The sequence below is a fragment of the Nasonia vitripennis genome, chromosome 1, assembly GCF_009193385.2.
Source record: "Nasonia vitripennis strain AsymCx chromosome 1, Nvit_psr_1.1, whole genome shotgun sequence".
In the NCBI taxonomy this organism is placed as follows: domain Eukaryota; kingdom Metazoa; phylum Arthropoda; class Insecta; order Hymenoptera; family Pteromalidae; genus Nasonia; species Nasonia vitripennis.
Window position 1 is genome coordinate 7,768,775 of NC_045757.1, and position 23,648 is coordinate 7,792,422.

The window sequence follows — 23,648 nt, forward strand, 5'->3', positions numbered from 1 at the left end:
TTTTGACTCTTTGCTTTCTTTATCGGCGCGCCGTTGAAGAATGGGATCGGGGTTATTCCGATCGGTATAGCAACTGCTTCGCACTAGACTAGCTTGAATCTTCAGATTTCGATAAGGTTTTCAATTCTAGAACAATGCGACAATTTCACGTATACACTGTGTAGGCGATGATAAGATAAGTTCGAAAATTCATTGTATTTCCGAAAGTATAGATCTCTCGATCCGATGTGTGTGAACTTCGACAATAGCTGCAAGAGAATTCCTGGTAACGCGCGAAAGGAAACGTACCACCACGCAAGGTCTGACACACTGCCAAAATAACTCATATTCAGGCTTGGACTTGGGCTTCTTCGGTTTCCTCTTTCCTCTCGGCGGCATACTTTCGCGAAAAGCGATTATTCGCGTTATCTCTTTTCACCACCTTATCACTGCACAACGGAAAACTGATGCTTATCTCATCACACACGGTACATAGTGACGTAACCGGAATATTTTGGTGAAATTTGGAAAATCGCGCGAGCACGTGCTTATACGTGTTCACGGCTAAGAAGAACGGGGACGACTGAGACGCGATTTCAGAAATAATACATGTCGGCGCTCTGACTTTTTGTACACGTCTTATCTCTTATCCTCGTTTATATCGACACAGAGAGTTGCGAGATAACGTGAGCGAGAGAGCGGATTGTCTTCTGAATTTAAACGTGGGTGCCGGAGAGGGAGAGCTCTTTTGTTTGACAATAGTACGTGTCGTAAGGCGTTCGCAGAGTGGAAATAAGCTGATTGTAAAATCTGATGATGAACGTCCGATTGCGTATTTATAATTAAACTCGTGTTATTTGCTCAAATTGATTGGTAATTGTTTTAGCTGCTCAACGTCTTTTAATTCGAACTGCAAACTCGAAACAGAAAAATTTCTAAAATAACAATGCACCCAACACAGCGACCGATATGTGGGCCAAGCACGACAGAAGCCCTAATGGTGTACTTTTAGACCGACTATTTCCTCTTGGCCTCTTATCTCTTCTTTTTCTACCTCGTCCGCTCTCAGCCGGCGGCACTGATACACCACACACACATAAGCGACGCGTGACACTCGCGCGCGCGCGTGCGTTGAGCTATTTTCATGCATTCCGTAACATCTGTTCGCGCGTAATATACACCGACGGCGGCGGCGGCGGCAGAGGTCAACAGTCGCGCGCGAAAAATAACGGCTCGGTATGCGCGCGAGCGAGCGAGCGAGCGACGGGTTATCTATTCGGAACTGATGCTCAGCTGCTTCCCGCGAACATGTGTGCGCGGAGGAAAAAACCCCGAAGAGGATGAGCTTGTTGCAGCTGATGCGGTGTGTGTAACGGAACGGGAATCTACTGCAAAAAGCTGGTTGAGGAAGAATTTTTTCTTTCAAACGTGGTGAAAGCCAGGATGGAACGTTCTTTTAATATAAAATCTTGGCGTGTTGTTGTTCCTTCTACATCGATAAATCGGAAATTTCCCAGAGTAACGCGAGGGTATACAGTCTTATCCCTCCAGCGCATCCTACAACCGGTGTATATAGGCGACTAGGCGAGAGGATTTCACCTCGTTAAGGCATTCCGTTTCATATTTCCACGATTGTCGCGCGCGAGCGAGCTATACAGTCCGCAAATGGGCTGCTGCAGCGCAGCGCGATTGTTTACCCGATTTGATCTCAGCTATACAGCGGCAGCAAAGACCCTGACCTTGATTTCTCCAATTGTAAAAGTCGCGTGAACGCTCGGTTTAGTGCTGTGTATATACCTATATATACCTGATACCTAGATGCATCTTCCAGATTTCCAGCGGGTAGCTTTTCAGCGTTCGTTACACGTGTCGTCGTGACTTTTGAATTTTTAGATCGTTATGTGCCTGTATACACGTAGGCATTCAGTGTGGTGGGCACGGTTAATTGGTGCGGTATATCTTATCAAAGAATGGCGTATAGGTAGTAAGAATCGACGAATAAAGAAAGTTGAATATGTCTGAATGGTATATACGAGAGGATTGTTTAGCGATCATATGTGCGAGTTATTAGCAATTCAAACGGTGAATATCAGCCGTTAACATAACGCCTGCTATTTGCGCAAAGGCAATTTAACTATTATGCAAGCTTCTGAATGCACACACAATGCTATCGCTTTTCTCTCTCTCTCTCTCTCTCTCTCTCTCTCTCTCTCTCTCTCTCTCTCTCGCATTGTGCGTGCTTTTGGTGGGGGGAGATCTATAAATAGAATCGATCAATAGGTAGAATGACAAAAATTTGACGACCGCGGGGCGGCTTCTGTGCGTGTATCAATGTCCTATTGTGCTGCGTCTATTTTTAGTCGATAGTGTCATTTTGCATTGATGTGTATAACGATAAGTACCGCACGGAATAAGTGTAATGCGTCTGCTGCTGTTGAGGATTTTTTCAACCCGAAATTAGGCTCGAGGAATAACGTCATCGTTGGTTTCTTCCTTTGAGCACACTGCCTCTCCTTCGCTTACTCAACGATCTGACTTATCGGTAGTTTTCGCTTTGATATACGCCGCGACACGATTTGGCTTCGCATCTCAATATACGCACGTGGTGTACGTTATTCCTTCGAAATTTTGCGAGACAGTACGATGACGAGTGGCCTGAAGCAACGACTCTGTGCGCGGCAATTAATTTACTACAAAATTGAAAACCTGAACGTGATTCTTGTGCAAATATTTTGACATTCGTGACCCAGTATAACGAGCGTTTCTCAATTTTCAAATTTTCACGCGATACACCGCTAACTCTAGATTAAAAATCGGTAGAAAATTGAAAATCGAATCGGATATCGAAAAATCGGTGAAAATTCCCGTCGCTTCGTTATTACATCCTATAGGTGCACTCTCCTCCACAGACGCCGCTCGCGCACTTTCTTTCGCTCCCTCGCGCGAGAGCAATGCGTGACCCAAAAATAAAGTTATGTACCCAGAGCGCTGCCGCTGCTCGCGAGCGCGTGATGTACGATGTTAATCGGTTGGTCTGCTTCGTGTAGACCAACGCCGCCGCGCTGCCCTCTCTACTCTCGCAAGAGAGCGAGTTATGTACGAAGATGCAAGAGATCTTTAAATCTCTTGTTTGTATTGTATTGTGATTTAACTCGAGAGCAGCGCTGCACGAATTCAGGGCGAATATGCAGTTTACGCATAGTATTGCTGAAAGTTTTTAAATTCTGTGGGTATATGCTTTTAATAAAGAAATATTTTTTCGAATACAGTTTCTATAAACAAGGACACTGCGAGAGCGGCGGTCATCGTATAAGCACTCGAAAAATCCGGTCGTAGTCCTTATAGAAGCCGTTGTCTGTGTTTTTGTCCCTCGACTCTAAGGCTTCACATCCCCCCCCCCCCCCTCTCTCTCTCTCGGCGGTCATTTCGCCGTCTCATTCTCACAAGTCACACAGGCATGTGAATAACGCTAGTCGTCCGCTTAGGTATACACATACGTGTGTGTGTGCGAGCGAGAGAGACGAAGAACTCTCGAAACTGACGCATCTGTTGCGCTTGCCCACGCCACACTCTCCGGGGCTCTCATTGTTCCGAGGAGGGAATGTATCGGTCGCGTGACCGGTGTATGAGAGAGAGCGCTGCTGTGTATACATTATGTGTGTGTGTGTGTGTGTGTGTGTATTACGGGTGACTGCTGCTGCCGACGAAACGAGGCGCGATTTATTCTTCGGCAGCAGAGAGAAAGAGCAGGTTGCGTCGATCACGAGCCATTTCAACGCGCGAGTCTGCACCTGCTCTCTCAAGAGAGAGGAGCTTTGGTGGTGGTGTGAGTGAAGCTTTTGGGTTTTCGCTCGGTTATTCGATGTGAGCGAATCCTACTCGTTTAAAAAAGAACTGCACTCTAAAGTGTTCGATTCATCGTTCAAGACAAAAACTAAAAAATCCTTTTAATGTCGAGCCCACGAAACAAACGACGATCATTAATCAAAGAGCGTAGGCGCTCACGTTTTCCGTCGTTCCTGCTGCTGCAACGGCCATCGTCTCCTTTTTTCGTCATCGGAAACGAAAAAGTGCCTACGCGCGAGAAAAGAGAGCGTTTCTCTCCCCCCACCGCGCCCGAAAACGGCTTTTGCTATAATTGGAAAGTTCCTCTCTGCCGCCGTCGCCGCCGCTGATTTCGAGAGCGAAATTTTTCTCACGAGACGCACACACTCGCGCGAGCGCGCGACGGGAAAAAAGAGAGATGATTGCCTCAGACCGGTGCTGCTGCTGCAACGACTCTGTTTCGAGGCGTTTGAAAATTTTTTTTTATTGCTTTTTTATAGGAATCGTAAGTTTTCCATTCTTGCAAATGATCAGCTGATTCGACGATAATTAACCGTACGGCTAAGGATACTCAATTCAAGGATGGAGATTTTACAGTATGAATCAACATTCCTCTCAGACGGATGATGCATGCGCGCAGGTATCACTTCCACTCTTGCCTTTTCATTGATCAATCAATCCGACTTTCCACGTCTGAATTCCGAAAACTTTATGAGTCGTACACTGCGAGAAATAAAATCTCTATCTCGGCAAGACTTTTCGATATCTAGAAACTCGGTTACACAACTCTGGGTTTAATAACAATAATCTCGCGGCTGAGCTGGTTTCACTTGGAAACTATTACGAGGCGACGGTATTTCGAGTGTGTATACATTTCAATGCTGGGGCGGAGCGAGGGAGATAGAGAACCTTTAGCATACATCAATTAATATAAGACCGATAAGTGATCGCTAGAAACTATAGTTACGGACACGTACATAGATTTTTAGATAGCTTAGAGTCGCTTATTAGTCACCGACTGCTCGTACGAGACACGTACATTATTTGGCGACTTTCCCTTAACTGCAGTAGAAATAGGTCGATTTCACCCCGTGTTGATATTTTTAAATAAATTTGCGCGTAGCAGAAGAATCCCTATCGCCGCGTGTCTTCCAAGTCCAAGATCACTGAAGCCTCAAAAAATCTCCCAATATAAGTAATTCAATCAATTTACTCGAAAGTAGAACATCTCCGCTTCTAAACGCTCTCCGCAAAAAAAATAATTCACTCCTCAGTCCCTTCGACGAAAAAAAAAACGCGATCCGTCATCCGTCCGATCTCTGAGAAAAAAAATTCTCGATTCCTAAAACCGTCCCAACCGAAAAACCTCCCAAATCCCAAGAAACCGCAGAGTGCGACCGATCCCCTCGTCAAAAAGCCCGGCGCGATATCTCTCGGCATCCGGATCCGCAGCGGAGCAAAGCGCTCACCGATACGTTTATATACGTGTATATACAGCTCTATACACCTCTATCCACGCGAGAAGGCCTCCTTCGCGCGGCAGTCAGAGGCCTCCTAACCTGAATTCCCTCGCGGCCGCGCATTATATTCCCGGCGAGTTCGCCGCCAAATACCCTCGGACTGTATGTGCGCGTATAGGTACTCACTACGACGTGGTATAATAGGCTCTTTTGTGGGAGTCGACCGTCGCTGGATTACATGGGTGCTTGGGAGAGGAATTTTTCCAAGGGGAGAGTTTTGGTCTGAAATTGTTGTTTTTTTGAATCTGTTTGATCGATAACTCGGTTTGCGTATAGGTGAAAATTGAAATAGAAATTATGCGTCATGTGCTATTTATATAAGGACGTGCATGCCGCCTATATGCTCGCGTTTATACATTAATGATTCACAGTAATAACTATTTTGCTTGCGTATTTGTTTCGGTATTTATTAAACAGAGAAAGAGAGAGAGAGAGAGAGAGAGAGAGAGAGAGAGAGAGAGAGAGAGAGAGAGAGAGAGAGAGAATGAGTCATTCGAGTGAAAAAGCAAAAGTTTTTTTTAAGAATACATACGCTAAGCGATCGCAGTATTTTTCATAAGGCTGTCAAGAGTACGCGGACTATTTCAAGGAAATGCTTACAAACAGAGATTTGCAGCTCGAAACTCTTACTCCGCTTTTTAAATACATATAACACTCATTTCGGAGCTGCGAAAACTCGCCCCAGCTTGTTTACATCCGGAATTTCCAATCATCCCGATAAGCAGATGCGTCAGATTCTATAAAACTTCCCCGCCGATGACAAGACGTTTTCACTCACTCTCCCGCACACATCAGAAACACAATCATCTCTCGCGAGCGGACGAGCGCGCAACAAGTGTGCAACGGCGGCCAAAATTCTCGGCCGGCTCGGAAACGCTCGACTGTTTTCAATCCCCCGTTCTATAATTAAAGCCCGAAGCGCACCGATTCACAACAACAACGACGGCGACGACGACATCGTAACCGACCGATCTCTCGTCGTCGGGAGGGAAAGCTCTCTCGCGCACAGCCTCCTCTTTTAATTATGGCGTCTCGCATGGTATGTGCAGTATACACCGAAAAGCCCTCCTAAAAAAGCCGCACACGTATCTTCACCATTGTCGCTCTCCAACACCGTGAACAGGATCTACCTATCCGCGCGCGCGAGAGAGAGAGAGAGAGAGAGAGAGAGAGAGAGGAGCGAGACGAGGACACACGCGAGGCATATAATACACACGCAGAGAGCAGAGCATAACAGAGGTGCCATAGGAAGAAAGAAGGAAGCCAGCTCTCGCGCTCACCTGATAATAGCTCGACTCCGCCATCTTGTCTCGCGGCCGCCGCGCACACACACTCTCACACGACTCCTCTCCTCCTCTGCAGCGATGCGTGTGTTTTATTACAGAGAGATTTCCTTCTCCCCGCGAATCGAAGAGCTTGTGCTCACAGCTCAACGCGCACTGGTCACACAGAGAGACGGTACAGGATATCACCAACAAAGCACTCGACCAAGTCCCTCGCCGCCGGCATCGGCGGAGAATTATCCTCGCACGCGCGTGAGCACGCGTCCTGTTGCGTGCGTGTGTATATGCGTGTTATACGTGCACGCCAAGAAATGTGTGTGTGTGTGTGTATGTATAAAAACGAGCGCACTATATACAACACTAAGCCAGGAGGAGCATCGCGCGACTATCACGCGCTGTCGCCGTTGAGTCTTCGCGAAGCATTTCTTCGCGCAGCGCACGGGATGTTGTATTTTTCTCCTCTTCTGTTATACTCTTCGATGCTCGTCTCTCTCTCTCTTCCTCTGTTGTTACGATATCCTCTTTTGCGAGTGTGTGCGTTATGTGCACTGGCTCCGATACGCGCGCACCTGTCCTCCCCGCGGGGGAGAGAGAGAGAGAGAGAGAGAGAGAGAGAGAGAGAGAGAGAGAGAGAGAGAGAGAGAGAGAGAGAGAGAGAGAGAGAGAGAGAGAAGGAAAAGACGGAGAGGTTAGAACGAGCGGCTATATTTTTTTCCACGCACTGTGTTTCAATACCGATCACTCATTCGCGTAACTCGCGGTTATGGCTGCGCGGACGGTTAAGTCGCCGCCGTTGACAGTAGAGCTGTGTATAACACTGCCCGGATGGATATTAGGAGCTGCGAAAGCCAGTACAGTGTGTTTGATATAGGCGAGAGACGCGCGACCGCATTCCACGCGCCGCATCGGCAAACGGACGTCGACTGAGGCGCACTCACTGATCACTCGCGAGTCGCGGGTCGCGGCTGAGCTTGGGCCGAGGAAAACGAAACCGCGACGAGACGGCGCTACTATACCCGCTCGCTCTCTGCCTGCCGCCACCGAGTTTTTTTCTCTTTGCCGCAGCAGCGACTCCGATCCGCGAGTATAATGCATGTACCTATATGTGTGTGTGTGTGTGTGTGTATGTGAAGGGGAGGAGGAGGAGTGGGAGGAAGATGGCGCTTGAGAGGGGAAGGGGGTGGCAGCGGGAGATTTGAACATACCGAAGAGAATTTTCTAAAATAATAACATAACTTTAATAATATACAGTCATCTCTTATAGAGTTTGGCATTTTATACATATACACATTTAATACAGCGTGAATTATAGAATTTCTTGGGCATCCATATAGATCGGGCAGATACTGATGTTTCCCCGCACACTTAATAACGGACATTTATTTACTGAGCGAACAGCGTTTTCAGAAGCTCCTCGGGCGTGTGGCCGAAGAGACTGCCGGGATTCTGATAAAGATTCTTCGGCTCGTGACAGGCGTCGTAAAGTTGCTTGTATATAGCGCCGATTACTTCGAAAGCCCTGCGCTGGGTATTCGTGCGATGAGTGCTGCTCTGAAGCAGAGAAATCTGCGGTAGCAGCAGAACGTCCGGCATAACGAGAAATCCTTCCAGCTTATTCTGAAACGAGATAAAATTTTAGTTTGACGAACGGAACAAAGTGCTGCTTGTGATCGAATTCTTACGGTGAATTCCTTAATGCTAAGAGGATCCATTCCAGGAATAGAAGACAGTGGTCCCTGATAGTGGCCTTGTAGAATATTGTATATCGGGCCTAAATTTAGATGTGCTACCAAAGAACTGGCTTGTTCGGAAGTTAGCGTGTCGATTTGAGCATCGGACTGAGCCTAAAACGATTGGAATTGATAATTAAATGTTTGATTTACAGAGAAAAATCTGAAGATTTCATCTTTTGAACTGTACCTGCAGTCTCTCCAGACGTTGGTCCATGTACTCGTACAAAGCCAGAGTGGAATGAATTTGGTGCATGCAATTCAAAAGGTACACAGCCATATCTACAGTTGGGAGTCTTGAAGCTGTTTCATTGACTTCTTGCAGTAGTGGATCGATAATACAGGAAACAATCTGAAATGCGATATAGATTTTAAAGTACATTCTGATTATGATTCCAATTCAAATCATGATTTAAATTAACTCACTTGTAGCATGTCTTTTTCTCTGTCTTCTGCAATACTTGCAACTGATAGAACTTCATTTAGCAGAGATAACAGTCTTGAGACAGAAGGTGCAGGGACCAAATCTGTGCCTGGAGGTTCAGCTCTCTCTCCAAGAGCCATCCTAGTTTCCCTTTGAAGCCTACTGACAAAGCTCTTCTCACTTAACTCCAATAAATCACCAAACATCACATCAAGCACACTATCGTGTATAACTGGCTTCAAAGTAGCTCTGTAAAACCTTATAAGAGTGGTCACAGAGTACAAAACTGTTGATGGTGCCTCAACAGCTACTATATGTTCGATTCTAGATTTTAAAGGATGACACAAGCCCTCTGTTATGTTACTCAAAGCTTGTGTTATCTGTTCAGACATATCCGATTTGTCACAGGCTTTTAACAATGTCAAAAGATTTTCCTTCTCTACTGGAATGGCTTGATGGAGCCAGGCAAGAATATCTCCAACATATCGTTTAGGATCATGGGCATGCATCTCTATTGAATTGGAGTCACTTCCGTGACCTCTGCCAAGAGTCAAAGCATCAATAAATGAGCTGACTAAGACTGATCTTCTGGATGTGCAGTATTCGTCTAGAATGTACTTGAAAAGTACAGGTCTCTCTTGCAGTTTACTCATGGCTTTGGTGAGAAGAGGAACTAATTGCTCATTTTCAATGTGTCGACATTGAGTTTGAGTCCAGCGATAAAGTCTTTCCAGACCTGCTTCTTGTAACAGGGTCATACGCTGCATTATATCCAGAGCCAGAGTTTGATGTCCAGATTGCATCAATATTCTGCAACTACTGTGGATCTCCTAAAAATGTAAATTATCAAATGATGATTGGAGTACTTTCATTAATTATTTTGGACTATAAATGACTTGTATCATTACTTGTACTCGGTTTATGACAATGAAAAATTCCTCTGTTATGGGAGCTTCTCGAGAACTGCCATGTAGAACAGCCAGCTCATCAGCATTCAATTGGAATCTCTTTATAAATGCATTTGCAATTTCTTGTTGCATAGTAAGTTTTTTACTAAAATATAAAAGGAGCCATTAGTCATACATTACCTATCAAATGAATATTGACACACATTTCAAGATTGAGCAAAAACCTTTCATTTTGGAGTTTTGTTGTTTGATCAATCAGTTGCAGGGTGCGTGCCTTAGTAGTTTGCAGTCTATTAGTCATACTCTGTACACAGTCGTTCATTCCAGCTACGTCTCTGTGCATGTTGTCCAAAACACTCTTTACTTCCTTGAAAGCATCGATGAATTCTTCGTTGATTGCCAAGCTTCTCCTCTCTATTTTGCTGCGTAAGTTGCGACGATCTTCTACTGTGTTTTCTTTGAAAAACGTTGACAATTCCTTCAGTGCTTCTATCGTGTCCTAAACAAATAATCATTGTTGCATTAATTTTCTCATCTCTTAAATGTATATAACCTTTCGAAATCATGACTATTCAAGAAACTTTAATATTTTGTAACTATTTATTTCAGTAAATTATAATTTTTTAACAAATTTTCGCAAGATGCCAAACGTTATCGCAGTACCTTGTCATTTTCCGGTCGTGTCTCCAAAAGTTTGCTAACTTTTTTGGAAATAGTGGAAACCGCCGGCTTCTCCGACTCGGCCTGATGACTATCCATTGTTGATAAAGAAAATATATCACATCCAAATCAAATTCATAATCACAGTTTTTCTCTCTAATATAACCCTAAAATTTGACACATCTCGATGTACATATATATTCCGTGGCACATCGGCCATCAGTTTGCGCCTTGCACGCACAACGCACTTGCAACGCAGCAGAAACTATAGCAAATAATCAAAAACAGGTGAAGCTCTGACGTCACGCGTATTGAATTAAAGACAAAATTCTTCGCCGTTTGGTGTAGTGCTTCCCTTGATGCGCGAACGTTGCGGCCGTCGATAAAGTAGTTGTGTTTACATCAGTAGATTAGTGGTTCACGTTTGACAAAATTAAAATTGAACGAAAATCAATTAAGGTATATGCATATGTTTTCAAAAATTTTAAATCTCGTATCAAAAAGCACACCGGAAGTCAATCGCGCGTCAAAATGGCGACGTCAGTAGTTCACGCAGCTATTTCCATGATGAGCGCTGTCCTAACCTAAATTCGTTCGAGGGACACTCGCATTATCTCTCTCTGTGTCCTTTTAAGTCTAGCAGACGCTCCTTAGGTCTGTATATACATCTCTACTGCGCATCTATTCGATAAACACCGCTAGTGACTAATTGTTCCCATTGACAAAGATAATCGCCGATGCGTCTGTTATTAGTGAGTGCAATACTTTCGTTGCGCGTGGATTATTCCTTTGAGTGCTTTCAAGAGCTGCAGAGCTGCAGAAGTGAATGTAAAAGTTATTCACCTTATGATTCTATTTATAGCGGAACAAAGGCGCTTTTCGGAAGATTTTTAAAACTGACCCACCAGGCAAGTGCAAGATGACGGCTGCAGGCGAAGAACTGTACAACAAGATTGACACTTTTGTGTTTTTTGATTTGGAAACATCGGACCTTATAAAGGGTCACAGAATGCCAAGGATCACAGAGTTGTCAATGGTGGCAACTGATAGGAATTCACTGAAAAACGATATGAGAGACAAGCTAGCATTGCCCAGGATAATGCACAAACTGACGATTCCTATCTGTCCCAATGCACCTATTCACCAGGAAGCTTCATTTGCCAGCAGTTAGTATATTGTGCATTTTAGTATTACCTATTTTAGTTCTTATCTAATTCTACAATTTTTTAAATTCAATACATTTTTTGTAGATCTGTGGAACGACAGTCTCGAACATTTCAAACCATTTGATAAAGATACATACAATATGATCATGCTCTTTATCAATAGATTACCTGGAGTGATATGCTTTGTAGCGCACAATGGTAATCGATTTGACTATCCAGTATTTTTGTCAGAGATTGACAAACTCCAAATGGTAAATACTACAAATATAATGATGCTTTCAAAAATGTTTCTGCATTGTAAGCTGTTTTATAATTTTCTTATACATTCTTATTTTATTTTAGACTTTTCCGGACAGAATTTTGTGTGTAGACACATTAATAGCCTTCAAAGAATTTTTTAGTGATGCACAGCCAGCAAATATGCCACCTATTCCAGTTGTTCCTATAGGTGTTGATGAAGTTGACGAAGAGGAGTTGGAGCAGCTTAGCAAGCAGGATCCTAATGCATCACTAGATGATGAATGGAATGATTCTTTATGCTCAGTTGTAGATGAATTAGAGAAGGTTAGAACAAAGGACAGTGTTAGAACAAGTTTGAGTTGTGGAAACGGTAAGGATGTTTTAGATGCAATAACAAATAAAAAACAACAGGCAGATGGAAAGTCTAGTGGATCAACTACACCTAAAAGTAGTCCTAAATCGATGCAAGCTGTTAATGAAAAGACACCAGAGAATCAAATTATCAAAAATTCGCGTAAAACTTTGAATGGCGTTAGAAAACAGTTGAATTTTGGTAATGCTAAACCTAAAAATTTCCAATTGTCCACAGTTTACTCACACATGATAGGATGTGAAGCTAAAAATCTTCATTCTGCTGAGGGTGATTGTATTAGTATGCTGACATGTGTGTGTCAAATGGGTCCCCACTTTGCGCAGTGGGCAGATTATAATGCAGTTTCACTTAATCTCTTCAAGAAGTAACTTAATGCACAGTGCGTGATTACTATAGAGTAGGAAGCAGCTATCAGATTTACTATTAGGTAGTAAAAGAAATTACAGTGAACTCCTATTTTGCCAATGAACTGCATTTTTATAACAATTTTTAAAAAATTTTGCTACTATTGGCCTTTTTTTAATTGACTTTTTGAAAGATTTTTAAAAATGATTGGTAAGATAGGAAACCTAGTACTTGAAACTTTTACTGTATAATATATTTTAAAATATATTTTATTCAGAATACTAGTCTTACATTTTAAAGTCTTGAAATACACTTTTATAGAAAAATTATTTATAGAGAACTTTTATATTCGTCTGGAAAAAAAACTATTAGAATAGTATAAAGGTACTATTTTGTCTTCTTTTACCACGTCTCTAACAATTCGAATTTTATTGCAGTTAAGTTCTTTTGCGTATGGTTTATTGTACAAAGTTGTCGGTTTCGAATGTAATTATAAAATTACAAAACCTTAAAACCACATTGGCTATCCGAGAATACTATGAAAAGTTTTTATTGGTGCTGTGATTCGTTCATAAGTTGTGTTCTTTGCAATTCGGCCTAGAGTATGTTTCGTCATCTAAGTAGAGAAGGCTTGTCTAAGGTATATTTAATTAATATAGATAGAGTTGCAGAAAAAATTATTTATTTTCGTAAATTACAAACATATATCCTAGATAATAATTCTACGCTTATATTGATACATTTACAGGACTAATCAGAAGAATATTGTGCAAGCACAGTTTGACTGATGTCGGTACTTTTGTAATTCGATCTGTAAGACGACTTATTTAATATAGTTAACTGGAGAATAAAAATTTTATAATTTTTCTACATTGAAGTATTGGTTAATCGTACAATCCTCCACCAATTAGTTGGGACTTTTATTTCAATCCAAGCTTTCATTCATACCATAACCAATTACGTTTTATTTTAAAAAATAGTTTCATTCCTATATCATTCATCAAAATGCATTTCTTAAGAACTTAAAAGTAATATCACAGCATATATTGTCATGCTTTAACTTACTGTAGTTCAATGGATTTGTAAAATTATTGAATGATACGACTACGTGTCTATGAAATTCATGTGACGATGTATGCATGTGTATGTACATTTCTGAAGTTTCTCACACATTCATAATCTTACTTATAAGTATAAAACTACAAAAACTCAGACAGCAATATCACGCACATCAGTCTCAGCTCTTTTCTGTAAAATTTCATAAATTAAAAGCAACAATATTATAGCTAAGACAAATATACAGTGCTCTGAATTAAGATCAAATTCATTACGTCGACGGAAATTAAGATACTGCACACAATCTTGTTTCTCTCTTCTCCTTATCGCTCGCGCTTCGCTCTTTTCCACTAAAATAGAAAATACTAAGTCAGCAAAACTCTTTATAAAATGATAATTCTTATCACGATCGCATATTATACTTACAAACGGCATCTGCTAGAACCATGTAATTGCTTTCGAGGTTTGAATCTATAAATGCGATTATCTTCTTCAAATCCACGGCATAACGCTTCAGTACTTTTTCGTCTATCTTACCAAGCAAATTAAACTTTGGATGCCAATAGTACGGAATCTCTTGCCTTTCTAGTGCCTTTTGTAGCTGATTCAGTGCCTGTGGAAATCGTAGAATTCGTGGTCAAAAATAAATTATTGATTCGATTTTTTGTATTCTTATAAAAATACCTACATGCATAAATAGCCACGTCTTAGAAGATCTCAAATAACGTTCTTTAACAACCTCGTTACAACTGTGCTTTTTCAACTCATGATAAAACAACGTCTCAATGTAGTAACTGGCTAAATTGTTCCAGCACCTTGTGTCGCGCAATTTCTAAAACAAAGTGTAGATTAACCTTGTAGTGAAGCTGTGATAAAGTTGATTGAAATCTCACATATGTTTATTAATAACAGCTTACTTTCACCATCCGAATGACGGGTTTTAGAGCTCCCTCCAAAATGTTTTTTTCATATTGGTAAAAACAAGGCCTCCATAGAACGTTGCTCTCTGGATTATTTTGAGGTAAAGGTTTCGCAACCACCATCCAAGTCTTATTCTGAAAAAAAAAAAAAAATAGAAAAGCTTGATTCTATTACATAATCAATGCATTTTAAATGACTTACAAGTTCTTTATTCATTGGCTTGAATCCGTTCTTCAGTCGCATGTGACCGAATTCCAAGCAAGGAACAATATCTACGTCTATTTCGATTTCGTCTTCGGTTCTGATCATAAGCGTAAATGCAGGGCCACTTTTTTTGTACTTAATCTGTGAAAATCAACGTTACGTCGTTCAAAAGTGCATCTGCAATCAATTCCCGTTAATATACAACAATGACAATTTATTACGTGATATAACTTATCGTTGATAAAAAATTCGTATCCGTCGTAGGTTTCATAGCACGACAGAGCATTTTTGAAAACGCTCTCCACCCAACTACGGAACTTTTTCTGGTTTAAATAATTATCCCTAGCCAATAATCCGTCTAGTTCGTGACTGATGAAAATTACAAATCATTTACGTTACATTGTCTTAATTTTACTATTATGGATTACATGTTATATATACCTGTATTCTTGCCATTCAGGATCCAGTGTTGCCTTCGAATCGAGCTTAATTTTCACGAAACCGAAATTTTTGTGATTCGTATCGATCTGCAAATTATTGACGTTCTATATTCGAACATTTTTATTGCGAAAAGATTAAAGGGAAAATAACGAACTCTTATATCGTCGTAATCAATCGGCAGATAGATGATGAAATTCAGATCAAACTCTTCCGGAGTACCGTATTTCGTTCCTTTATAGTAACTACCAACATACTTAATTTCTCGGAACATTAAATTGAAAAGATCATCTTGTTTCATCAACTTGAGAATTTCTTGAACAACCTATGCAAAAAATATAGATTAATATTAACTTCTTTATGTTTTTTTCATCATTTCAATAAGTAGCTTATATCTCATTCTCTTTTCAACGAGACCAAAATATGCAAAAAATAGACAAAAAAGTTTCTCAGTTTTATAGACTCGAAACTGGCTCGCACACGAGCTACTTGTAGAATTTCCAACTGCGTATAAGAATAAAAAATATTACCGCGTGCAAGTGCTCGTTGTTAACTTTACGGTCTTCCTCCGATAGCGTCAGGTATTCGCTGCTTACGTAGCCGAAAATAGTATCGTCGCGATACTTGCTGTGCTGACTGTCGTAGTAAGTTTCGAACATGTTTATTTTTGAAATATTAGAAAAATAATGATGAGATTGTGTAAATTTTTGCCGGACGAAGGAAGTTTTTGTGCGAATAAGCCGTTGGTACTTGGCACTCGCGACGATCGAGGTCAGCAGGAGACTGAATTAAGAGAAGCGACGTGTATAATGCCTTTCTGAAATGTATGTATTTATCGTGTATAATATACTCGTGATCGTAACGCACTCTGTAGGCAGTTGCTAGTACTGAGATTTCTCAGTGAGTCTGGTGACATTGGGAGTTTTTTCATTTTGTTCGCGGCTGGTGAATTGGGGGATTTTTCGAATGATGCAATTCACAAGTGAAATGGCGTTCCTCCGCACGCGAGTTAGCAAAAACGCGGCGTACAAGCTACGAGTATATTAGAAACCGACTATAGATTGATTTTTCTAGATTGGATAGAATCTAATAAAAAATTGTTACTGGATGCAAAATGAAAAGATACAGTATTTAATACATATATAATTTATAGTTATTTTATTAGAAATTTTGTAAACAAAGCATACAAGTGTAATATTAGTATATGGTTAACATTATATTATTATGTTTTAGTTCAACAAATAATTCATCAATCGAAATGCATTTTTTATAAAAACTTAATAGTAGTATCGCAGCTTATTGCAGCACTTTAACGCACAGCAGTTTAATGGTTTGAACAATTGTTGAATTGTATGACTATGTACTCATGAGCTATGTGTATGTGTGCATTTCTGAGGTTTTATATCTGAAGTTTTGTACATACGTTTACTGTATGCTTTTTTTGTATTCTCCTCTTATCGCCAGCGCCTCGACTTTTTCCACTAAAATAGAAAGCATTATGTAGGAGTCAACAAAATCAACTTACTGTAAAATAAATTCTGATTTCGCGATCATATTTCATTACTTACAAACAACATCTGCTAGAACCCAGTTATCGTTTTCGAATTTTGATTCTATACGTGTGATTTTTCTCTTCAATTGGGCAGCATACCGCTTTAGTACCTTTTCTTCTATCTTACCAAATAAATTGAACTTTGGATGCCAATAGTACGGGAGTTCTTGCTTTTCCAGTGCTATTTGCAGCTCATTCAATGCCTTTAATAATTACAGATTATAGCGATAAAATTTTTTTTATCTTTGTATTCATAAGGACTGTTACAACACTTACATGCATAAACAGCCACGTTTTGGAAGCCCTCAAATACTTGTCGTTACAACATTGTTTTTCCAGCTCATGGTAAAACAATGTCTCTATGTAGTAACTGGCTAAATCTTGCCAGCCCAGTGTGTCGCGAAATTTCTAAAAATATATACGATTAATTTATATTGGTTAATCATGCAACGATAAATCAGATGTGATATATTCAGCGATCGCTTACTTTCACCATCTGAATGACAGGCTTGACAGCTCCATCCAAAAAAGCTTTTTCGTACTCGTAAAAACAAGGCCTCCATAGTACGTTTCTTTCTAAATTATCTCTAGTTAAAGGTTTCGCAACCACCATCCAAGTCTTATTCTGAAAAAGCGTGCAATGATTGATTTTATAATAAAAACATTTTTTCAAATCACTTACCAGTTCTTTGTTCAATGGTTTGAATCCGTCCTCCAGTTGCATGTGACCGAATTCCAAGCATGGAACAATGTCAACGTCTATGTCGATATCATCTTGATTTTGGATGGTCATCGTAAATGCAGGGCCGCTTTTCTTATACTTAATCTGGGAAAATTATAACGTTATAATGTTTAAATTTTGAGTTTAAAAAAATTATAATAACCAACAATGATAATTTATTACAGTATATGTGTTATCGTTGACAAAAAATATGTATCCATTATGAGCTATCTCATAACGCGACAGAGTTTTTTTGAAAACGCTCTCTATCCAATTGCGGAACTTTTTTTGATCCACATAATTATCCCTAGTCAATAATTTATCGAGCTCCTCGCTGTTGACAGTTGCAAATAATTTACTAATTTTACTTGTTCATTCTAGATAATAGAAATATTCATTAATAGGGAACAGATATGATTTTTAAAACCTTTTTTAAAATAAAGTTAAGGATAAATCTTACACAAAAGTACAAGAGTCACGATTTTTACTGCAATATTTGTTAAGTAATATTGTTTTGAAAATTCGGTTTCCTAATGATACGTTTAAACGATTGAGAGCTCACGTAATCAATATGGCGGCGCAAAGGATGAAAATATATATGGATGTATAAACGCGTGTAAATTTTAATACATAAAATAACCTTATTGTTTTCTCCAAAATCATAATAGAGATGAGAGATAATGCTTCAAAATCAAAATAGATTCATGATGACTGAATTTATGTACAGCTCAAATGCCCGTATGTTAGGTTAGGTCTTTATCCTTTGAGCCGCCATATTGGAGAGCTGCCGTTTTAAAAACTACTCAAACATAAGAATTTTTAATTAATCATATTAGGGCCTAGAGGTATTAAATCAGCAAAAAATTCATGCATAACTTATTCTGATGCTATTTTCTACTGTATATAAGTATTTTTATATGTATATAGCAGAACCATGTCGGTTCCCTATTGTCAATAGAATAGTTTGGGTACCTGTATTTTTTCCATTGAGTATCCAATACTGCCCTCGAATTGAGCTTGATTTTCACGAAACCGTAATTTTCGTGATTCGTATCAATCTGCAAAGAGTCGTGGTTCTTTGCATAATTGTTTTTACCATACCAAAAATAAAAAAAATAGCATACCTTTATATCACCGTAATCAATCGGCAGATCAATAATAAAATTAAGATCAAACTCTTCCGGTGTACCGTATTTGGTGTCTTTATAATAACTACCCCCATACATAATTTTTCGGAACATTAAATTGAAAAGATCATCCTGTTTCATCAATTCGACAATTCTTTGAACAACCTGCAGTAAATATAAATTCATGCAAAATTCCTTACATATATACATTTATATTTTCTAAATTTTTTAAAATATTATCATTCCCAGCTTATATATTTGTATTTTATATCTGACCACTACCCAATTTCAGCTATCGCTTCCTCGACAGCCAAGTCCAGATAAAAATGTTAAATGTGTATCTCACACGACTTCCGACAAGAAGAAAAAAAATGCAAGAATACATTAAAGGAATGAAAATATCCCCCAGATTCACACACTCTTATTTATCTAATCTAAAACGCGTGCTTGTAAACCCCAAAACTGTAGCTGTTTTACATTTTACTTTCATCGAGACATTCATACCTATATCAGCACTTCCAACTGCGGAACAAAAACTTACCGCGTGCAAGTGCTCGTCGCTTACTTTACGGTCCTTCTCCACTAGTGTCAAGAATTCGCTGCTGACGTAGTCGAAAATAGTATCGTCGCGATACTTGCTATGCTGACTGTCGAAGTAAGTTTCATTCATGTCTATTTTGCGAACTTTAAGAAAGACGATGACTAGGATGAATTTAAGTAAAAAAATTTTAGCCGAGTAGAGGAAGTGCGAACATATCGTTGGTATGTTGAGACGTCGATGCTAGCGGCTGACTGAAGCGGCACCTATATGCTTATCTATACTGTAGCGTCGATCCACGCGTGTATACGTAAGAATTTTATATTTAGAACGTGTATGTACTCGCGATTTCTAAGCATTCTACAGGCGCTTGAGAGTACTGAGCTTACCTGGTAGATCTGACAATGTTTAGAATTTATTTATTTTTTTCAACGCCTGCGGTAAATTTTGGGAGATTTGTCGAATGATGCAATTTACTAATGAGTGGAGTTATTTTTTGACACTAGAATACAAAATTTTCTAAATTGGAAAAAAATGTAAGTCATTATTTTGTTTATGTAGGTAGTCAATTTATTACAAATTATTGAAAATGGAATACACGATAAAAGTAAAAAGTACGAAAAATATGAGTACATCCAAGTAGTACAAGGTTTGACATGTTTCAAATTTGTGGCTCCAGTTTAACCCTACGTATTGTTAGGTTAAAGTATAATACATTTCGAAGGAGCTGGTTCAGCCTGCTCTTCTACAGCTGGTTCTGGATTGAACCCCATATCTGGTGCTAAGGTGCATACAAATATTTTCCACTACATTTTCGATGTTAAATTTAATTTCTTTTTCATCATATCATGAGTTAAAGTCTTACCTATTTCCAAGTACTCATTACGTGTCACTGAAATATAAAATATCATCGAATAAGATTGATATTCGCGCACCTTTAAACTGTAATTGAAAGTATTTATTGTAATAAAAATACACAACTTACACACTTCTTTTGCCAATATATATCTATTTTCCAGAATTTGTCTGTCAATTCTGGTAATAATCTTTTCCAAAGTATGGGCATAAATAGTAAGCTCATCGTTACTGATTCTTTCAAATAGATTATGATTCGGATGCCAGAAGTAAGCCAGTCTCCGCACTCTACAAGCTTCTCTCAATTTTTTCAAGGCCTTTGAAAAACAAAAATGTTAGATCGTCACAGTAAAATTATTGCATTTATATGTATACTTACAGTCATGAACAGCCATGTCTTAGAGGCTTTCAAATAATTGTCCAAGTCATTTCTACGATTTTCTAATTCGTGATAAAAAATAGTCTCGATGTAGTAACTAGCTATACTTCTCCAATCCTTAGTATCCCGAAATTTCTGTAAATTTCGGATGGTGGAATAATTGAAAATTAGTACTCATATTATTGTACTATCATTTTTGTAGACTTACTTTCATCATTCGGATGACAGGTTTAACATCCCCTTTCAAAAGATCTTTTTCGTGTTGGTAAAAGCAGAGTCTCCATAAAATTGTTCCATCTTCATTGTAATCCGGTAAGGGTTTCGAAACAACCATCCAAGTTTTTTGCTAAAAAGAATCGATCGTATGTATACATATTTCTTTTACTCTGTGTACATTAAACAAAAGATAGGTTTATTATTACGTATCCGTTAAGTCTCTTGTAACCGTTTCCCAAATCAGCATTGTTGAATTCAAAACACGGTACCATGTCGATATCGATCTGAGATCCTTCCGGAGTTGTAGCGATCACTGTGAAAGCTGGACCACTTTTGGTATATCTCATCTGTAAAAAATGAGAATTCCGCGTATAATGGCAAGAATTAGTGTTTTTGAAAAAAAAATCATCTTCGACGTTGTATGTAAATCATATTGTATCCAAGGCAGTAATTTGAAGATTTGTATTCAAAAGACCAGGCTGCGTACAGTGTCGCCTGAATGTCGCTGACCAATTTATGGCTTTCATTCAATCGCGCATCCGGCTATCAATCCATTACAACGATAAACTTAATAATACAAATGACTTATTGTTGTCTTACTAATATTATATTTTTTCAAACGACATTTTTCTTACCACATAGGCACGTCCACTATGTCTAACAGTGTAGTCAAACTTTAATGTACCACCTCCCAATCTTCGAAATGCTCCTTCAAAAACGCTCTGCATCCAACGATTAAATCTATCTCGATCCAAATAATCATCACTAGTTATCCACTTATCAAGAATTTTCCTAAAATAATCAATTGATACATTTTTTTTATTCATTAATCAACACGGTTCTCACATGTATTTTTTTATATTACTTATGCTTTTGCCAGTTAGAGGACATTGGTTCCGTTCTATCAACCTCAAGTTTAACGTATCCGTAATTATCATGATTGGTACGGATCTATGAAATAGTTGTAAAGATTAATCCAACTCGAAAAATATAAAATTGAAGTTATATATAAAAACATGCTCAGCGTACTTGAATGTTTCTATAATCAATCGGCAACTTTAGAACGAAATCCAAATCAAATTCATTTGGCACTCCATATTTGGTACCTTTGTAGTAACTTCCACCCCACATTATTCTTTTGTACAATAAATTAAAAAGTTCATCCTCTTTCATTAATGGAATGAAAACTTCCTCAACAATCTGAAAAATGTCTTGTGCTAAATGCGGTAGTTTATGAAAAAATTCCGGAAGATATCGATTTTTTTAACACATCAATCTTATCACGTTATTTTTCCAATAATAACTCTTATATACCTGTTAACTGCACGTAATATATGTACACGAGATAATCAGCAAAAATTAAAATATCATTCGATACTCACCAATTTTAAATGTTCATTATTACTTTTCCGATGATTGTCATCTAACGTCAAGTAGTTACTGTTAATAATTTGAAAAACGCTATCGTCTTTATACTTTTTGTCTTCTACGCTGTATTTTATAGATTCGGGTATCATCTTGTCCGCCAAAAATTAACTTGTTCAAATATTTCTTTTGTGTGTCAATTTAAGATGTCTTCCTATATTTGCAACTAAGTATAAGATGCGCTTGAATACCGGTTCCTCGCGTTCGGGTGAGTCTGGCAATGCCTGGCTTGGTACTGACTAGGGGCATTCCCAAGCGTCGAGAATTTTAACTTGTTTTATCAAGACTCGCGACCGCGGGTCGTGTATGTGTGTAAATAACACAGAGGGACGGAGTGTTCGTGTGAAAGCGTATGTGTTGTGCGACGACGATTACGACGAGAGAGACTGGAATAGCTGCGGATGGATTGGTTCGGGGAAGTGAAAGTCTGCGTAGCATATTAATCATGGAATCGACGATTATAATTGTGTTGACTTTTTCTTTATTAGCTTAGGTGTAGTATCTAAACATTTTTTAGCATCGAAGACTATATTTGAAATGATTTCTTAGAAGTGTAGTAAAATATTTTTGCTTAGTGGTAGAAAATATTCAGCTGCTGCTCCCAGCAAGAACGCTATAGAAAGAGCAGTGTGATAAAAATGTCATTTGCATAAAAAATTGAAATTCATGCATTTCAAAGAGTTCCATTGTAGTCTTAGGCAGTTTTTTTTCTGAATACTTCAATTATTTATGAACGCAAGAGATGCATTTGATTACTTAATAATTTTTTTTTTTTTTGTTTTATCGCAAAAAAAGTGATTGTGTCATTTAGGTATCCTCACGAAATTTCGGATAGCGGCTATAGGCGACGAAAATTTAATTTTCCCCATCTTGTTTATGTACTTTACATTTACACGCGCCTGCTGAATTATCACTCATACCGTACGCGGTTAAACTGAAAATCTGTCTTACCTTTACCGGAGAATTGATAAAAATTCTGTAGATGGAGACACTTGCAGTAACTATACTGCTCAGACAAGTGCTTTCGTCCAGCTTCTTCTGAGTATACAGTTTTAGCTTCTAATAAGTCCCATACAATTATTTATCTCCTTAAAATATACTTATCCAATTTTTAATCAAAAAATTTAAAAAACTATAAAATTGTCTAAACAGTCACTACTCAGCAAGCACACATCCGCTACATAATAATACGCACATCGCCGACAGAAACTTGCAACGAGAAAGAAAAATCCAGAAGCGCGGCGGGTCATTTGAAATTCGAAAGAAGCTATATAGGTGCTCTAGAACGAGCCGCAACTGCGCACGAAAGACTTTCCGAAGTACCATAAACGCGCTCGTTCGAAGGCTTTCACCTGCGACGAGTGCAAGCGTTGTACGCGCCTCCAGGCGACGCCGAATCGTCAATTCTTCGAGTGTATTATATCCTTTATGGTGGATTTTCATTTTTTTTTCACGTTCGTCTTGTCGTTAATCGGGAGGGTGATAATAAGTCTCTGCAGGGATATTCTGAGATGTTATCTAGAAACTGATATGCTGGAATTAATGTTGGAAAGGAGATGAGTTTTCTCGTTCTGGTATTTTCCGGGGAGAGTATTTCGTGTAGACGATGAACATTTATTTTTCCCGCGGTGACGTTCACTTCTTACGCTATATCCCTTTGTTCGAGAGCAAGAACATAACTCGCAAAGTATAAACTTCACGGATAGTAAACTATGCAAATGTGACTGACGCGAAATCTACGCAAATTAGTAGACTTGCCGAGT

At 39.1% G+C, this 23,648-nt stretch overlaps 5 protein-coding genes across 15 annotated transcripts in view; 1 reads left to right on the top strand and 4 right to left on the bottom strand.

Annotated features, from left to right (window-relative positions):
• Positions 1 to 7,648, bottom strand: part of LOC100114442 (serine/threonine-protein kinase N) — a 42,084-nt gene extending 34,436 nt beyond the window's left edge. For 2 of the 5 annotated variants that reach the window (XM_008206527.3, XM_008206528.4), the window contains exon 1: positions 289 to 624. In XM_008206527.3, coding sequence (XP_008204749.1) covers positions 289 to 378 — 90 coding nt within the window. In that variant the 5' untranslated portion in view covers positions 379 to 624. Of the gene's footprint in view, positions 1 to 288; positions 625 to 5,924; positions 5,988 to 6,604 lie in introns of those variants that run through there. The other 3 variants (XM_031922739.2, XM_008206532.4, XM_008206530.4) reach the window with 3 other exon arrangements.
• A 178-nt stretch (positions 7,649 to 7,826) lies between these two features.
• Positions 7,827 to 10,703, bottom strand: LOC100114404 (conserved oligomeric Golgi complex subunit 6). The gene is made up of 7 exons (XM_001599386.6): positions 10,333 to 10,703; positions 9,894 to 10,168; positions 9,670 to 9,814; positions 8,764 to 9,591; positions 8,528 to 8,689; positions 8,290 to 8,451; positions 7,827 to 8,224 (listed from the first exon to the last, which is right to left on the bottom strand). Exons 1-7 carry the CDS (start codon positions 10,426 to 10,428, stop codon positions 7,991 to 7,993), a joined length of 1,902 nt encoding a protein of 633 aa, XP_001599436.1. The 5' UTR covers positions 10,429 to 10,703; the 3' UTR covers positions 7,827 to 7,990.
• LOC100114369 lies at positions 10,675 to 13,323 on the top strand. 3 transcript variants are annotated; one of them, XM_031931579.2, is made up of 4 exons: positions 10,675 to 10,788; positions 11,192 to 11,495; positions 11,580 to 11,746; positions 11,838 to 13,323. In XM_031931579.2, the coding sequence occupies exons 2-4, from the start codon at positions 11,249 to 11,251 to the stop codon at positions 12,474 to 12,476; spliced, it is 1,053 nt and encodes a 350-aa protein (XP_031787439.1). In that variant the 5' UTR covers positions 10,675 to 10,788; positions 11,192 to 11,248; the 3' UTR covers positions 12,477 to 13,323. The 3 variants fall into 3 exon arrangements, with proteins under 3 accessions (XP_031787439.1, XP_031787436.1, XP_031787442.1); XM_031931576.2 differs by having other exon boundaries at positions 10,676 to 11,081; XM_031931582.2 differs by having other exon boundaries at positions 10,731 to 10,983.
• On the bottom strand, positions 13,119 to 19,540 carry LOC103315824 (cyclic GMP-AMP synthase). 3 transcript variants are annotated; one of them, XM_031931563.2, is made up of 9 exons: positions 19,014 to 19,540; positions 15,230 to 15,397; positions 15,076 to 15,161; positions 14,856 to 15,003; positions 14,632 to 14,775; positions 14,427 to 14,564; positions 14,198 to 14,341; positions 13,936 to 14,122; positions 13,119 to 13,859 (listed from the first exon to the last, which is right to left on the bottom strand). In XM_031931563.2, the coding sequence occupies exons 1-9, from the start codon at positions 19,140 to 19,142 to the stop codon at positions 13,663 to 13,665; spliced, it is 1,341 nt and encodes a 446-aa protein (XP_031787423.1). In that variant the 5' UTR covers positions 19,143 to 19,540; the 3' UTR covers positions 13,119 to 13,662. The 3 variants fall into 3 exon arrangements, with proteins under 3 accessions (XP_031787423.1, XP_031787419.1, XP_008204741.1); XM_031931559.2 differs by lacking the exon at positions 19,014 to 19,540 and adding an exon at positions 15,603 to 15,908; XM_008206519.4 differs by lacking the exons at positions 13,119 to 13,859; positions 13,936 to 14,122; positions 14,198 to 14,341; ... (3 more) ...; positions 15,076 to 15,161; positions 15,230 to 15,397 and adding exons at positions 16,203 to 16,553; positions 16,641 to 16,827; positions 16,901 to 17,032; ... (3 more) ...; positions 18,318 to 18,403; positions 18,470 to 18,637 and having other exon boundaries at positions 19,014 to 19,266.
• Positions 19,541 to 19,557: 17 nt separating this feature from the next.
• On the bottom strand, positions 19,558 to 22,142 carry LOC100114275. Of its 3 annotated transcripts, none has more exons than XM_031931571.2 (10): positions 21,843 to 22,117; positions 21,490 to 21,774; positions 21,326 to 21,411; positions 21,096 to 21,252; positions 20,667 to 20,807; positions 20,453 to 20,590; positions 20,245 to 20,379; positions 19,996 to 20,182; positions 19,876 to 19,902; positions 19,558 to 19,791 (listed from the first exon to the last, which is right to left on the bottom strand). In XM_031931571.2, exons 2-10 carry the CDS (start codon positions 21,631 to 21,633, stop codon positions 19,712 to 19,714), a joined length of 1,095 nt encoding a protein of 364 aa, XP_031787431.1. In that variant the 5' UTR covers positions 21,634 to 21,774; positions 21,843 to 22,117; the 3' UTR covers positions 19,558 to 19,711. The 3 variants fall into 3 exon arrangements, with proteins under 3 accessions (XP_031787431.1, XP_016838619.1, XP_001599348.1); XM_016983130.3 differs by having other exon boundaries at positions 21,490 to 21,781; XM_001599298.6 differs by having other exon boundaries at positions 19,559 to 19,791; positions 21,490 to 21,660; positions 21,843 to 22,142.
• Between the last annotated feature and the right edge of the window lie 1,506 nt (positions 22,143 to 23,648).

Coding starts and splice junctions, on each gene's coding strand:
- LOC100114275 (XM_001599298.6), bottom strand. CDS start 21,977: ATGATACCCGAATCTATAAAATACAGCGTAGAAGACAAAAAGTATAAA. Junction 21,412..21,489: donor TTGATTATAGAAACATTCAA/GTACGCTGAGCA, acceptor ACTATTTCATAG/ATCCGTACCAATCATGATAA. Junction 21,253..21,325: donor TCTAACTGGCAAAAGCATAA/GTAATATAAAAA, acceptor TGATTATTTTAG/GAAAATTCTTGATAAGTGGA.
- LOC100114404 (XM_001599386.6), bottom strand. CDS start 10,428: ATGGATAGTCATCAGGCCGAGTCGGAGAAGCCGGCGGTTTCCACTATT. Junction 9,815..9,893: donor ACAAAACTCCAAAATGAAAG/GTTTTTGCTCAA, acceptor TTTATATTTTAG/TAAAAAACTTACTATGCAAC. Junction 8,690..8,763: donor GAGAAAAAGACATGCTACAA/GTGAGTTAATTT, acceptor ATCGCATTTCAG/ATTGTTTCCTGTATTATCGA.
- LOC100114369 (XM_031931576.2), top strand. Junction 11,496..11,579: donor GGAAGCTTCATTTGCCAGCA/GTTAGTATATTG, acceptor CATTTTTTGTAG/ATCTGTGGAACGACAGTCTC. Junction 11,747..11,837: donor AGATTGACAAACTCCAAATG/GTAAATACTACA, acceptor ATTTTATTTTAG/ACTTTTCCGGACAGAATTTT.
- LOC103315824 (XM_031931563.2), bottom strand. CDS start 19,142: ATGAATGAAACTTACTTCGACAGTCAGCATAGCAAGTATCGCGACGAT. Junction 14,776..14,855: donor TCAACGATAAGTTATATCAC/GTAATAAATTGT, acceptor TGATTTTCACAG/ATTAAGTACAAAAAAAGTGG. Junction 14,342..14,426: donor CCGTCATTCGGATGGTGAAA/GTAAGCTGTTAT, acceptor ACTTTGTTTTAG/AAATTGCGCGACACAAGGTG.